Genomic DNA, 16,030 nt, shown 5'->3' on the forward strand with positions numbered 1-16,030 from the left:
AAGCAGGGGATGCTTTAGGGCGGGGCTACACAGTGATTGACAGGTCGTCACTCCTCCTCAGTCCAAATATGGTCACATTTGTTCACTGGTTGCAAAAAAACAAGATGGCGACGGCCAAATCAAGGCACCACAAACCAATGGGTGACGTCACGTGACTACGTCCACTTCTTATATACAGTCTATGGTCGGTGTTGGTTTCACACAAAACTAAATCGTCGTTAGACAAACAGAGACTTTCTTGATGTGCAAAATTATCTTTTAAACTGACAAACATTTGTGTTAATTTGTACCACAATTCAAACAGGATAGAAAAAAAGCTTTTTTTTGGTACTTTGTTGCGAGAAGCTTATTTCCACTGCATCAACATGAACACATTAATACGCTGCATGTTTAAAAGACTACATATGACGCTTACTTTGTCTACACAGTCGTCGAAGAAGGCCAGACTGGCGTCTTTGTCGCTGACGAAGGAGCACTCCTCAATAAAGCGGATGAACATCTGGGTTTTGGTCATCAGCGAGTAGAACTTCTGGTGTGAGCGGTCGCGGCTCTTCAAGAACCCTAAAGACGTAAATGTTCAGGTTAGCTTTTACAAATGGAAGTCTTTTTTTTTAATGCTTTAATGCAGGGGTCTCAAACTCTTTTTCCCTCCGGGCCACATCAGCAGTGTAAAAATATTGTACATGCAGTTATATAAATGTAAAATATATTTAAGCACATTTGTTATTATAACTTAAATCCTTTTAATTTAGGGTGAAGAAACCCGCATTACTCTATCAAAGATCGAACTTTTAAAGAAAATAGCAAAGACAAATATCAAACAAGTTATTACAATAACTTTGTTCAAAGTTTAAAATCCTTTCAAGGGTGCGTTTGCACAATCCCACATGAAGTATTTCATGTGTTGTAAAGACACATTTAAAGAAGTCTTCAATGTGCTCACAATACATTCCATGTCAAGTGTACAGTAACCAGCCAAAGAGCTGCTTCTATGACTGTGTTTAAGTATCTCATCATTTTGACTTTCAATCTCATCATTTTGACTTTCAATCTCAGAATTATGACTTTCTATCATTGTTATGACTTTCTATCTCATCATTTCGACTATGGGGATATTTTTATTATCAACTCTAACTTAAAAAAAAAAAAAAAAATTTTAACTTTTTTTTTTTTTTTTTTGCTGACGGATTCGCTGGCCACATAAAATGACGTGGCGGGCCAAGAGTTTGAGACCCCTGCTTTAATGTGAGGAATGATTTGTAGATAATTTAACAAACAGCAGCAGGTTTATCATCATAGCTCAGCTCATTTCATCCACTAAAAAGAGAAAAGTACTCACAAGAGCAATTTAAAGGAATCCATTATCCTATAAAGGGTCTTTTTATATATATATATAGATATATATATATCTATCTATATATAGAGATAGATATATATACGTCCATTTCTCTTGGTTTGGATAATGCAAGCCAACACATTGTTATTAGTCTAATGGCCAATTTGGGATGTACAACAAGGTGGTAAATAGCTTCCGCAATAGATGCTGGAAGCAGCTTAGCTGACCAATAAGTCTCTGCTGCTGAGAGACTGACAGCAGGATGGACGACCACTGGCTCACAGCACCGAGCTGGAAGCCAAACACTCGTCGCTGCTGCAGAAAAACACTTCCTGGAGCTGCTAAATATTTAAATGCTGACACTGCAGGCTCGCAGCCTGGACCATCAGTTGATTTTTACCAAAACTCCTCACAGTAGATTCACTTTGCAGTCTTTTTTTTATTAAACTACAGTTCTACTACACTCTCTGGACACTCCCGAGTGATTTAATCATGAGTTGATTACTGAATTAAATGCAGTTTTCCTACATTTGCCGGTTAAAACGTTTGAAACGCAAAGAGTTTCTTGCTTTTCTTTGTTTCATTTTCCTGTAGGTTGAATAGACTCAATTATGAACTCATTATGTGAGATTTGTAGACCAAACAAATGTAAAAAATAACTGAATAATAACTGAAAAAATGAAGAAAAAAACAGCAACAATTAAACCTCCAAATTTAAACCAAAAAGACCTGATGCATGTTTTTTTATTGAAACAGCAAAACTGATGAAACAACTGACGGCTCATTCTTCGTCGTTTGCTACAATATTGACTGTTACACGCTGAACGGCATGCTGGGTACAGCTCGCTTTAGAAGATGGGTGTAGACTGAGCAAGGGTGCCAGGTAGAGGGGGGAAGGAAGCAGGGAAGGAGCCATTGGACCCCAAGCTTTACGCCCCTGCTCTGATTTGGTGTTACAGCTAGTGTGATCTCATTGCACAAAACTTTGTTGTAACACCACAACAGCTCCTAACAGACAGTGGTCATAGATCATCAAAGACCACAACAGGTCCTCAAGTATTTTGTTTGTTGTGACCGTAACGACATAGACACACACACACCTCAAGCAACCATTATTATTTCCACAGTTTGTAAAGCAAAAAGGAAATGAGACTCAATCTGCATGTGATACTGTTAAAGTCACAGCTGTTGGACTGAAAACACTTTAATCATCTGATGAGGGAACTGGTTTTTAAAGAGGCAGCAGCGAAACATAAAAAATGGTCTACACTGGCACTTTAACACATTCTGTAATTTTTTTGTTGTTGTGGATATGAAGTCTTAAAGCGGTCAGGAGTTCATCCACGTGAGGTACGAGCTGTTACATGTTTCAGGTCGTGATGTAATGTACTGCCGTCATTCCTGTGTGCCGTGTCCTATAACTCACGCTGGACTTGACCTTGGCTACAGCTCTCCTCCGTGACTTCAAGCCTAACTCATTTCAGCTGTGCTGTCGACCAGCTTTAAAGCCGATCCAGAGGCCACTCTCCGGTCTCTGCTGCTAACTGACTAACCTTCAGTCTGCAAACAGCCTTGAACCTCCGACCACAGCATCTTCTCAAGCCTCAGCCTTGTGTGCGTGTGTTTACTCACACACACACACGCACACAGAGGTGGAGACACTTATGAATGCTCATCTATTAAACAACGCCATCTGTTTTTGAGGCTGGCCAGCTGTAGAGATGACGCAGTATTTAGTTTACATATTCAGAGACTCATTAGTGCTAATCGTGGACTCTAACTGTACATCTGTGACTTCAAGGTCTTGGCTGGATCCTGAATAATGACAAACAAGACCGGGTCGAAAGAATGCATGTGTGCTTAATACATAATTAAAATTACTAATGTCAAGATTTTTTTATCAATAAAAATACAAAAAATATGTGTGAAAAATGTAAATGATTGATGATAATAAATGTTTTAGTTCATTGGCCTATCAGAAATAAACTAAAATTGAACTTAAGATAAAGAAAGATGTTGACAAATTGCATGATTTGAAAAAAGGTAATATATCGCAATACTCAGCATATCAAAATATCGTAATAATATTGTATTGCGACTAAAGTATCATGATGATATCATATCGTGACACAAGTATATCGATATCCGAGAGGTTAAATCAGTGTTTTAGTGAATGGAGTCTGGTGTATTTGAAGAGATCAAAGATAAAAGCTTCAGTTCCCCTCAGAAAGGTCTGTCTGACATCAAAGTAAAGAGGTGAAAATATTCTAAATAAAGCTTAAAACTTCAATTGATATAGATTCTGATAGATAGGAATATATATATATATATATATATATATATATATATATATATATATATATATTCCTGTCTGTTTCTATGAACTCATCTACTGTAGTAGAACACTGACTCTGGAGAAGAACCTCATACAAACACAGTACTAAATACACTACTGTCTCTTTAAGGGAGTGGGGTGGATTAGCTGGTCATGACAGAACCCATCTTTCAGATTACTGGTATTAAAACGGCGAAGATTAAAGCTCCTGTGATCAGTGAACACTTTGGTGGGAATCGTTATTCGGATATCAGAGATCATGACACTGTAGTGAGTCAGCAGGAGGAAGAGGACAGCTGGGTTCATCTTCACCATCTCCTCTGCACTAAACTTGGATGAATAGCTACAAGTTCCAGATACCTTGCAGGTCAAAGAGCGAGCTGGCGTCGGTGGCCTTCTCCGAGGGCGCCTGGGTGATGGGTCGCAGGAATGAGCGGTAGCCTTTCAAAATGGCCGCCATGAAGCGCAGGAAGGCCTCCTGGATCTCGAGCTCCATCATGTGGAGGCTCTTCCCACAGCTCAGCTCCGACGAATAACTCATGCTGAGCTCCAGCTGCCCGTCAGAACGCTGCTGACCTGGAGACGGAAAATCAGCCGCTGTCAGCACATTCTGCATTCAAATCTCTCGATGTCAGCATAAAAGATGAGTCATTACTTCTGCTTAGAGCCGGCAGTATATCGATATTATTATCGATATACTGATATGAGACTAGATATCGTACATTTTGGATAACGTAATATTGCGTAATATCTTCCTGATTTAAAGGCTGCATTACAGTGACGTGATGTCATTTTCTGAACTTACCAGACTGTTCTAGCTGTTCTTTAATTTGTCTTTACCCACATTATATCTACATTACTCATGATAACTAATCAGAAATCTCCCTGTGTAATTATTTTTTATGATCAAAGATATGTATTGAGAGGTGAAGACGAGTTCTTCAGGTATTCATAAAGAAAAGCACGATTGAATGTCTCTCCACTAAAACTCTCTAGCAGGCGTATCAATATTCATCACTTCAGGCAGAAACTGGATAGATTTTCAACTTCACTGATTCAGAAAATTAATTTGTATTCAGTTTCTGCAGCTCAATAAGCCGCATATTTCGTGGTCTCTCAGTGAGTGAGTGAGAAAGTAGAAAGTAATACAATGAGCTCTACGACAGGGAGACGGGTGATCAGGAAATGATGGGATTATTGGTGGAACGAGAGCAGAAGAGTACAGACTGAATAGAGAACAAATTGTAAAGACAAGAGAATGCAAAAAGCTTCACCAGTGGTGGAATGTAACTAAGTACGTACATTTACTCAAGTACTGTACTTAAGTACAAGTTTGAGGTACTATTTTATGCAACTTTATACTTCTCCTCCACTACATCTCAGAGGTACATATTGTACTTTTTACTGTACTACATCTCAGAGGTACATATTGTACTTTTTACTCTACTACATCTCAGAGGTACATATAGTACTTCTTACTGAAGTGTTCCTTGCATTGTTGTAGATTACACCAGCCATCAGGATACAAAGGAGTTAAAATGCAACATACACACTAATGCAGCAGGAATATTAATCCAGAAACATCAGCTACACATATTTTAACTTTACTAAGGTCTTGAATGCAGGACTTTTACCTGTAGTGGAGTATTTTCACAGTGTGGTATTAGTACGTTTACTGCAGTAAGGGGTCTGAGAACTTCTTGAGTCACTCACTGAACATAACACACTCTGTGATTTCATTGTATTTTCATTGTATTTTACACTGAAGTTCAAAAAAGGAAGAAATGTGGTCTAAGAAGATGTAACGTGTACCACTTTCTATTCTGAACACAAAATAAACTTAATGGTAACGTTTTTCTGAAAGTGTACTTTCACATTTTTACAATCATCTGTTCCATCAGCTGGTGAAACTCACCGTCGACCAGCTGCTGGTAGAGATTGCTCAGCACATTCATCAGGTTTTTACAGGCTTTCTTTGGCAGGATCTTCCATGTGACGGCTCGCTTATCTTCATTGCTGGAAAAGCAGAAGCACACAGTGAGCTGTGGGGAGGCCAAGACCGACACGGACACAGACGGACCGGGGGGAGCTCGGACCACCCCAACACCGTCTGCCGCATATTAAAACGAGCATGATGCTAAAAAAATAACCATTTCCACCCAGACTCCTGGTCTCTAAACTTAGAACTCATGACCTGGCAGTTATGCGGTCTGGAAAAAAAAAAGAGGATACAGCAAAAGAAAGGAGGGAAAGGAGGTCTTAGCTGGAGGTGCTATGTGCGGCTCACTGACCTGTAGTTAATCCTGTTTTTAATATTCATCATGAGGGGTATTCTGAGTAGATAAAGAGTCATATTACATTAATACTTTGCTGAAGTAGCAATGGTTTTTGTGTATTGTGCTCACTGGAAGATGGTGTTGGTGTCCAGGTCCACGCAGCTCACGTCCGGGGGCGGGTCATAAAGATCAAAGTAGCGGGAGTCCACTCCCACAATGAACGGACAGGGGGCGCTCAACACGTCCGCCAACGCCAGGGGGCACAGAGGAATATACGGGCACGGCCAGTGGAATGGGAAGATCATCTGAAGGGGGGGTAGATAGGGCTCCCTTGTGACATGTTTCAGGTTCATGAGAAGTATTTCAAAGAGGTTCACAGTCTGGTTAGCAGAAGATAAGATGAACAAACTAGTTTTCATTTTACATCCATGTCTGTCCCAAAAATGTCATCACTTCATCATTTTAACCTGTTAGACATTTGTGTAAAACATTGTCATAATAGCAGATCAATTCTTGAGATTTGTGAGGACACAGTGGCCTTGACCTTTGACCTTTTAGCACCCAAAATCTTATCGGTTCATGCTTGAGTCCAAGTGGACTCTTGTGCCAAAATTAAAGAGATTTCCTGAGATATCGGATGGACGGTCAACCAAACAAAAAGCATTAAAACATATTATGATGTAAATGAGATTGGTCCAGCAGTGACTTTAACTACCGCACTAAACATTAGTGCATCAATAAAAGTGAAGATGCTGGCAGTAAATGACAGCTAGAGATGGTGACTCACCGACACCAGAGCTTCGGTGACGCTGGTCAGAACCGCGGGTCGTAACGAGTGGACCAGGATCTTGTGCTCGGTGACGGCAAACACCAGCAAGGTGACGGCGTTCTCCGGTCCGAGGTTCTGCAGCAGCATGGAAAATCGACCGCCACTATGAAAAAAACACACACAATGAAAGTCAGTGTCAACTCTCACCGGTACATCGAGAAGGAACTACAACGGGGTGTTTTGCCCTTGAACTACTATGATGAACAGTGTGATCTATTCATGTCACTGAACATTTCAACATACCAAATTCATTAATTGAATTGAATAAGAGTAAAACATTTGACAAGATATGGCGACCCTTCTTGGTCTATCTGGTAAATCAGACTGACAGCGTCTCTTTTTAATCTCGTTTTGGGGATGTGATCGAATACCTGATCCTCGGTAACAGAAGCTGCCCAATGTTTGTTTAGTTATATCATTGTATTGTCATCGTTGTTTATTTGATTGAGTTATTAGTTTGTTGACTTTGTTCTGTTATTTATCATTTAATGGCCACGTGACGTGTGTCAATGTGTTTGAACTTGAAAAAGCAAAATATACAAAGGTTTCTTTAACCAACGACTGCTGATTTCTTCTCTTTCACGTTCACGCTCAAGAGGATCTTTGTCTCTTTCAGCTGTCTGGTTAAACCACTGAAAAGTATTTGTACTAAAACTTAATACCATAAAAAACATCAGACATATAGAGTACATCTAGCAGCTTTTGGGACAGGAGGTGATACACTTTTCAACGGTAATGTACACACACAGTGAATCAGTAACAAAATGCATCATTTCCTTTACATTGCAGGACAAAATAAGGAGTCAGATATCTGTGTGCAGCTGCTCTTACCTGAGCGGTAAAGGAGACGACACCGGCTGGCTCAACATCAGGCTGTCGTGAGGAGAAAGCTGCAGAAAAGCTGGAGAGTGAGATAAAAAACCAACCGAGCAGAACGTGCCTGAATCATATAAACACTCATCCATAATGGAGGAGCCTAAACTGCTGCAAACCAGAACGCCCTCACAAAACAACACTAGAGTCTGCAGAACCATAAATACTCATTTCAAACAAGCAGAGAACATCCCGTCACTGTGACCTGAACTCACCTGCACCAGGATGCGAGGCCTCTGAGAGGAAGGGAAGGGAACTTTATGCATGAAGTGAGAGATATGCCTGCAAAGAAAAAGGAAAGAGAAAGAGAAAGTGGGATGTGAGGCCAAAAATAAGCGAATAATCCGTCACTGCGCCCCTCTACGTCTGGTGAGATTCATGAGCAGCAGTAAGCTGCGACTCTTCTGTTACTGATCACCTGGTTGTAATGTTTTCAACGTTTATTAATTACTGTATGTGGTTTGTTTGTTCTTGTCAGTCTGCTGGACTAATTTCAAAATAAGATAAGATAAAATAATCCTTTATTACACAGCGGGGACATTTAAAGGATTACTGCAGCAAAGTGGAAAGTGAAGAGACATTAAAACATTTTTTGTCAATTAAGACACAAACACATGAGAACATAGGGTCCAGGTTAAAAATCCCAAAGTTCTCCTTTCATGGTGCATCTTATCAAGACAATCCAATCAGGGCCTTTTGGAGTATTAATTGAGCGACTACTGTGCCGTGTTTTGTTCACAGATTCAATGAAGAAGCATCTGACTGGCTTCTTTGCCATAGAGGCTCATGGGTATTGTAGTATTTAGACCCACGATTTCTCTGAAACAAAGTTATTCAAATTGGGTTCGAGAACATAAACCTTGATGATCAGAACCTTTATGGGAGAGTCCTGTGTCTCAGTGGTCAGTAACCTTATAGACATGTGTAAAATTGTAAAATGAATGATCAGCAAGAAGTGACAGAGCATCAAACGGTGAAATGAAGAGATAAAAGAAGAGAGAGCTCACTTCTCGATGGGCAGGGTGTGAGGGCCGGAGATGGAGTAGCGATAGAGGAATGTTAGGAACTTGCGGAAAGCGTCGAAGAAGGGCCAGTGGGAGAGCAGACAGATGCACTTGTTGGTGTAGATCGAGCGAGGGATCGTGGTGGAGCTGCTGCTGGCTGTCCCCGTAGGGCTGGAGGAGGAGGAAGAAGAGGAGGAGGGTTTCTGTGGATCGGGGCTCAGGAGACCCAGCTGGGAGCGCTGCTGGTCAGTCAGACACTCCACTGGGAAGGGCTCGTAGAACTGAATGGCAGCACCGTAGACCTGAAACAGGGGATACGTCGGGTCTCATCATCTGCACATGTATCATATGAACTAGACTGTCCTAACACAAAACAGTCTAAAGCCACGCTGCATCTCATTACTACACAGATGCATGTATAATGTAGACCTGCTGTTACTTATTTATGGAATTATTTGAGTGTTTTTATGTAATTTCATGTGAGTCTTTCATAAGTGTAGCTTTTTATGTTGTTTGTGAGCCTTTAATCAATGTTCAATCCTCATTATGTCAGGATGATGATGAATGTTATCATTTATATCTTGTTTTAAGGCTCAAAAGCCCAAAAACCCAAAGACATTCCATTTTCAATAAAATATGACAAAGAACAGCAGCAAATAAAGCAGCTGGAACCTGCAAATGTTTCCATTTTAGCTTGAAAAACAATAGCAACAGTCAACGAAATGATCACAATAATTTGACCTGCTGGTTGACTAACTGATGAATCCACCAATGGAGACGGCTTAAAGATGCACCCATTGCAATTTTCTTATCTGAATTTACAGTCAGTCCTCAGTCAGTAAATAAATGAAAACATCAATAAGCGTAGAAATAAAGTTTGTCAGGTGAACCTCAGTTTAACCTTTTATTGAACAACTAGACCACGAGAGCCAACGGTGGCCAAACAAACTGAGCCAGCATCCACATCAGGACAAATACAATCCTCTCTGCTTCCTGGAAACATGAGACGCTCACATCAAAGCTAACGGGCTTATCTGCTGGACGCCAGCGTGGGTCGTTTTCAACGTCCTCAGAGAAGAGGCCGAGGCTCATGCAAGTCTTTGTTTGCTGATGACTGAACCCAGGACGCCTGCAGCTTTGTTGTATTTCCATGAATATGAATGACGGTCGGTGCTGCTCATTCACGTGTGTAATACAAACAAAATGAACTTTGAAGTCATTTAACCAATCTGAACTTATTCAAGGGACTCATACAGGGTTCATTTGGGTTTATTCGGTCATAAACAACCTGTATGACAGCTTTGCAGTTTGGGAAACTCGGGTTACTACCCTCCTCTCTCCCCCCAGCCACACAAAATGAGTGAGGTGATCGGCTACATGTTTGATGCATTGTTGGCGAACAATACATTTTCTACAAAATACAAAAAACAGTGAACCCTCTTGTGTACGATGCTAAATTAATAAAATGTGATGTTATAATTTCTTTACTTTGTTTCCAGTAACTGTTTCTTTAAGTCTAGTTTTAAACCCTGAGGTCTACAGATAAATGATGTTCCCTAGTTATTCTCTGACAAATCACTACTGTATTTAAATACCCCTGCAGTATAATATTTCAAAGTTCAACTAGGTCCAGTTAGAGAGAATTTCCTCCTCAAAGGGTTACAATACAATCCACAATAATGTCTAACTTGCACTATGATGTATATTGAAGTAGCTAATGTGGTGGAAAAACATCTTTTTACCCTCTCTGTGAGAAATAATCATGATGGAACTTCTTAAAGTATTAAAAACATATTTAATGAACAGACACTTCAATCAAAATTCAGCTGAATGGATAGAGCTCTTTCCCCACGTATGGTTCGGAGGTCTAACAAAAATAAAAACACAAAACCCAGTATATATGCGCGTTATCTCGTCTCCTCTCCCTTCACCCTCCCCCTCGCAGATGTTGCACCCACCAAGGCCAGCTTCCCAGCCTTTTCGTGGGAAGAGGGTTAGGGTGGTATATGCAGGTTTAAGCGATACAAGTTATAACTAAAAGAACCATATGATAAATTTCCACAACATAGCACACAAGAACAAATATTCACACAAACAAAGAAGAAGACTTTGAGATTCAGGATAGCACCTCATCGAGTATCTGCAAAAGTAAAATGCTGCTTAGATAATAAGAATAATCTATACAATAAAGTGAGATGGTGATACTATTTCTGATACTATCGGTATCATATATATATATATATATATATACACACTCGTCATTTAAAACTGTGTGTTTTAAAAACCTTAAACTTGGAATAAGTAGAAGTGAGAAAAAGGTTTGCATGCAGAGGTGAGTGTTCTGGTTAAAGGAACAACAACAGAGGGTTTTCATAGATATAGGACATCAATATTATAGCATAGAAACACAGAGAGTGTGTGTGTGTGTGTACACATGGGTCAACAGGTGAACTCAGTCAAACATGGAGTCTGCAGACTGCCAGAGTCCTGCTGAGTGTCCCTCAGACCTTGGCCAGTAAAACAACACAAGTCAGCAAACACTGTCCTCACCAAATATCGCCCTGCATGTGCTGTAAACACACACACACACACACACACACACACACACACACACACACACACACACACACACACACACACACACACACACACCTGTACACACACAAACTTGACTCGGCAGACCTCTGAGTGTTTGGTACCAGAGAAAGAATTTGGTTTGTTTACATTCAGGGACGAGACAATAACAACATTAATGCAGATGCAGACGATTAATGCATTTACTACATTAGTTGTGTTTTATACACTAGATGTGGGGTTTCCAGGTTTTTCCCTGACAAAGACAACACGGCCGTCTGACACACTTTCCCATGCTGCATGCAGACTATTGTGGTTTTCTCCACTGCAGTGCGTTTTTCTGTGGTCATGTCAGCAGTTACAGTCTGTTGATGAGGTGTAACTGTCACTGAAACGCTCTCATGTCTCATGTAGATACTGAGAAGTTTGTCAGTCGTCTGAATGAGAGAGGAAGAAATAAAGCAGAGCAGAATCCATCCATTCATTCATTCATCCATCCATTCACTTGTACCTTCTCTCCGGAGGCTCCGGTGAGGACGAAGGTGGAGAACACCGGGAGGGAGTATTTGGTGCTGGCTGGCCAACACTCGATGGTGGCCCCCATGGGGAGGCAGAAGAGAGGGACCGACTCCGGCAGAGGGAAAGACTCGTAGTCCTCCTCCGGATATCTGCTGAATAAACCTGGAGACAAGAAAACAAAACAACTGACAACTCCATTTAGAGAGCTGCACAGTCGACTTTCCACAAAGCTTAAAATTAAACAAAACAAGTTCAGTTCATTATAATTATACTGATAATGTCCTTTATTGAGTCAGTGTCTCACTAGAAACGCCTGGCTTTGTAACAAGCAATCAGAGCTCAGTAATTAATGCGGCCTTTTGGGTCATTAGTCACCGTCAGTGGACACAAACGAGAAACAATGACGAAGGGATTTGAGTTTTCTTCACTTTCTGCCATTTGTGTGTCAGCTGGCTGTCACGATGAAATGATGAATCCACGAGTCACAAATCTGAAGTCTCAATACTTTTGAGGAGGAGTCTCAAGTCAGGTTTCACATCAGAAGGCGTAAAAAGCGGTCCATGAGGGTGCTAACAAGAACCCACGCAGGGTGGTTCCATCGAGATCACTTTGAGATCCAGAAGATCCTTCTCCATCCTAACCACGGTCTCAGTTTAACAGGTCAGCCTCGGGCCATGTGACGTCCAGCAGCCGTGGGTCTCATGAGGGTCGTGGTTCAGTCACGGTTTCTAGGGGCGTGTGGTCTGGCAAGATCTTAAACACTCAATATCCTTAAAGAACCCTTTCTTCCAAAAAAGGGTTCTATGGATTCAAAGGGCTCTTAAAGGAACCCTTGGCTCCCCAAAGAAACCTTGAAGGAGGCAAATGTAAATTCTGAATCAACTGGGACTGAAATGTTAAGGAGTGCCGCTTTAAGAAGTAATGTAGTATATCTTCAGGAGGGTCCTGCCGGTTCTTCTCTCTAATACTTTAACGTACCATGTGGGGAATGTCTGGTACATTCTCTCCAGCTAAATGTGCACATTAACAATATTTATATGAATCTACCAACGAAACAAACTCAGCCTGTTCAGTTCTGCATCAAAGTGTCGCATTAGTCTGTAAATAAAGTCAGATGTTCAAAATGAACTCAGTGTGTGTGAGCTGACTCATCCATTCACAGTCTGCTGCTCATCTCAAGATAAACACGTGAGGCTGATCCAAACAACAACAGAGCCAGCGGAGTTATCTCACAATCATCTCCTGCCAGATGGTTTTGGCACCGAACACTCGAACGGCTTTAACGTGGAATAAGCTTCATATTACCGTTAAATATATGGCAACCATTTAACCCTTTAGAAAGGAGGAGAAGATTGGCATGCAGAGGCTTATCTCATGCTTCAACAAGCCTCAACAGAATGCAGCCGCTTCTCATTCTCTTCACTATTTGGTGTTTTTCTCACACGAGCAGAATAAGTGATTAGTAGTAGAGACACCACACTGGTTATCTGATGACCGGTGTCACACATACAGCAGCACTGGCAGTTATTGGATGAGGAGCGGTTACCTGCTTTGTAGGCTATTGTGTTGGTTTTGGCCACAGACTTCTTGTAACACAAGTAGACCGAGGAGCCCCACTGAAAACAAGAGCACAGCGGGAAGAGTCAGTGAGGAACAATCTCCACTGTCCACCAATCATAACCAGATTTTGATTAAACTATACATAACACAACAAGCCCAATATCTAAAGTGTTTTGGGATGTTTTAGCCCATAATGATACACCAGCTGTTCCCACCAGGCTATACTTTTAACCACAAGGAGCTGATGAAAGTGATTTTCAGCTTGGTGTTAAGTCACTCTTTATGAATACTTTACTTTACTGTTTCTTTACATCACAGAACAGAGTCGCTGGTCCATCGCTCCCTCGATCGGTTGGTTAGTTTGTTGTATTGTGTAACTTTGGTGAATCCAAACTAAACTTGTTAAAACACCAAAGTCTCACAATAACACAAACACACTAACAGATGGAGGCAGCAGTCGACCAACAGCTCCTGTTCTGAGAATCAGTGTTTCTGTGAATGGAGTCTGGTGTGTTTGTAGAGATCATAGATAACAGCTTCAGTTCCCTCAGAAAGGTAAAGAGGTGAAGATATTCTGAACATAGCGTTCACTTAAACTGATATCGATTCTTTTAGGTGTCTAGAATACGTCCACAGCAGAACATCAGTCAGGATTTAGGGGACAAAACAGAACTGCACGTATGTGTGTGAATAGCAGTTTTTCTATTTTAATGTCAAGGCAAATTTAAAGCGAACTTTTGAAATGTTGCAAAAAATAAATGTGAATAAGCCGTGCGATTCCATCCGGTGGTGTGGAGCGAATAAACTCAACTACAGGGTAGTTTGGTCACAAGTTGGTGCTGTCGGCTACATATCTCTGTAATCTGCCAGTAAACAGAGTAGAAGAAGAAGAAATAGAGGCCGCAATGAGAAACAAAACAAGTCGGCTTGGTCATCGACCCATCTACGAGAGTAAAATGGAGAGAGGTCTTCAGTTTGAATTGTTCTTGTCAGCTGGTATTGGACATGTTTCATGTATTTACTCGTTATGGGCCGCAGAAAAATCAATTCCTTTCTGTAATGCATTTATTAGCGCATTCACTTTAACGGCAGAGACAAAAACCACCTCAAGCGAATGTAAAAACTTTTTCTTTTTTCTAATGCAATACTTATAAACATGAGAGAATGGAAACAAGGCTAATGAGACGTTAATTGTTAAGCCCTTTGTCAACAAAGCAGAAAAGTGTAGTCTATGAATCATTTGGTCTCAGTTAAAATGTCCCCGTAAAGCCAGTCAGTGTAATCAGTAATAAACTAAAATACTATTATTACTAATAACAGTCGAGACTTACACATCTACACCTCAAACATGAGCATGGAGAGGAAACATCTGATGAACACACTCGCTCTATGGAGACTCACATTAGCAATAAATCTTTAAAACCCTCAGCTGGATGTGATGTCCGCACCCACAGCTGCTCTGAAATATTAACATGATCCTCCCAGCTCTAACAGTAGACACATTGAGATCCTAACTTTACTGCAGGAGACTGGACTTCTCCTTTAAACACACGAGGCATTCAAAGACTTCCTGAGGCAACGTATGATGCTTTAAGAGAATTGTCCCTAATTGGAACCACAACAGGTGATGTGCAGTTTACAGAAGCTCTACAACACAACTCCATCTTTGAAGTCTCTGAACTGAAGAGAAGTGTGGCAGCTAAACCTGTCGGACTTACTCGTCCACTCTGCTATGAGGCTCAATGTCGTCTTGTGTTTGCTGAACTCATATCATCAATTTAAGTCTCTCATTAGAGGAAAGTGAGACGCCGGTGTGGGAGATGAGGATTCAAGACTTCTGCCTTAAAAAATACAGTATATATATATATATATATATATATATATATTTTTTTTAATATATATATATATATATATATATATATATATATATATATAGTAGTAATGATATCTTGACAGTTTGAATTTCAAACAGGGCTCTGACAGCATGAGCAGAGAAAACTGTAGAATTCTAAATACCTTGTTATGATCAACACATTACAGGAGTTATTCTGTGATGTCAGTTCATGGAAGTTGTCTTGAAAAGTGTCTTATTCAGCGGTTGGTTGTTCTTAGCTCCGCCCCCTTTTGTGAGATGGTGACGGCCAAGATGCCAAACTCGAGGCTTCACAACAACAATCCACCAACCAATGGGTGACGTCACAGTGACGACGCGTACTTCTTGTATATTTATCGATTATCTTGGTGAACAAAACGTGCAAGTATCTTAAACGTTGGTTTGAAACAGAGACGTAAAATGTTCCTTCTTGTCTTAATGATAGTAGTAGTAGTAATGATAGTTTACCAACATCTTGTCTTTGACACACGTGCACTATTTTCTGTTTAAAACAAATTAATAAGAATATTTGGGTTGAGTTTTATCGTGACTTCTGTGTACCGCCACACCTTTAAAACAAGATGTCTGCACCTTCATGTAGAAATTGATCCCTTCACCTCTTCTACGAAACATTTCTCCCGAATGATTATTTAATGTTTTTGCAAATTGGTGTTGGTGATGTTTACCGCTGACGCGTCTAAACCAAACACCATTTTAAAGTCCATTGTGCGCGTCTCTCTCTCTCTCTCTCACCATGCTGCTGTTGAGGTTCTTCTCCACCTTGCAGAAGGTGTGCGGCGGCGTCTCCCCCTTGCTCGGGATGATGATGCAGATGTCGGTGACGGCCAGGG

The 16,030-nt window shown here is 40.7% G+C and overlaps 1 protein-coding gene across 1 annotated transcript in view; it reads right to left on the reverse strand.

Annotated features, from left to right (window-relative positions):
• LOC116384278 (C-myc promoter-binding protein-like) overlaps window positions 1-16,028 on the reverse strand; it is a gene marked incomplete at its 5' end in the record, with an annotated part of 33,755 nt that extends 17,727 nt beyond the window's left edge. The window contains 11 exons of the mRNA XM_031848782.1: window positions 416-561; window positions 4,032-4,247; window positions 5,587-5,687; window positions 6,077-6,252; window positions 6,735-6,879; window positions 7,608-7,666; window positions 7,865-7,931; window positions 8,657-8,955; window positions 11,739-11,908; window positions 13,293-13,362; window positions 15,933-16,028. Coding sequence (XP_031704642.1) covers window positions 416-561; window positions 4,032-4,247; window positions 5,587-5,687; window positions 6,077-6,252; window positions 6,735-6,879; window positions 7,608-7,666; window positions 7,865-7,931; window positions 8,657-8,955; window positions 11,739-11,908; window positions 13,293-13,362; window positions 15,933-16,028 — 1,545 coding nt within the window. The remainder of the gene's footprint in view (window positions 1-415; window positions 562-4,031; window positions 4,248-5,586; window positions 5,688-6,076; window positions 6,253-6,734; window positions 6,880-7,607; window positions 7,667-7,864; window positions 7,932-8,656; window positions 8,956-11,738; window positions 11,909-13,292; window positions 13,363-15,932) is intronic.
• Window positions 16,029-16,030: the final 2 nt, after the last annotated feature.

Source organism: Anarrhichthys ocellatus, unplaced genomic scaffold, assembly GCF_004355925.1.
Source record: "Anarrhichthys ocellatus isolate YVR2014 unplaced genomic scaffold, GSC_Weel_1.0 scaffold8, whole genome shotgun sequence".
NCBI classification, from domain to species: Eukaryota; Metazoa; Chordata; class Actinopteri; order Perciformes; family Anarhichadidae; genus Anarrhichthys; species Anarrhichthys ocellatus.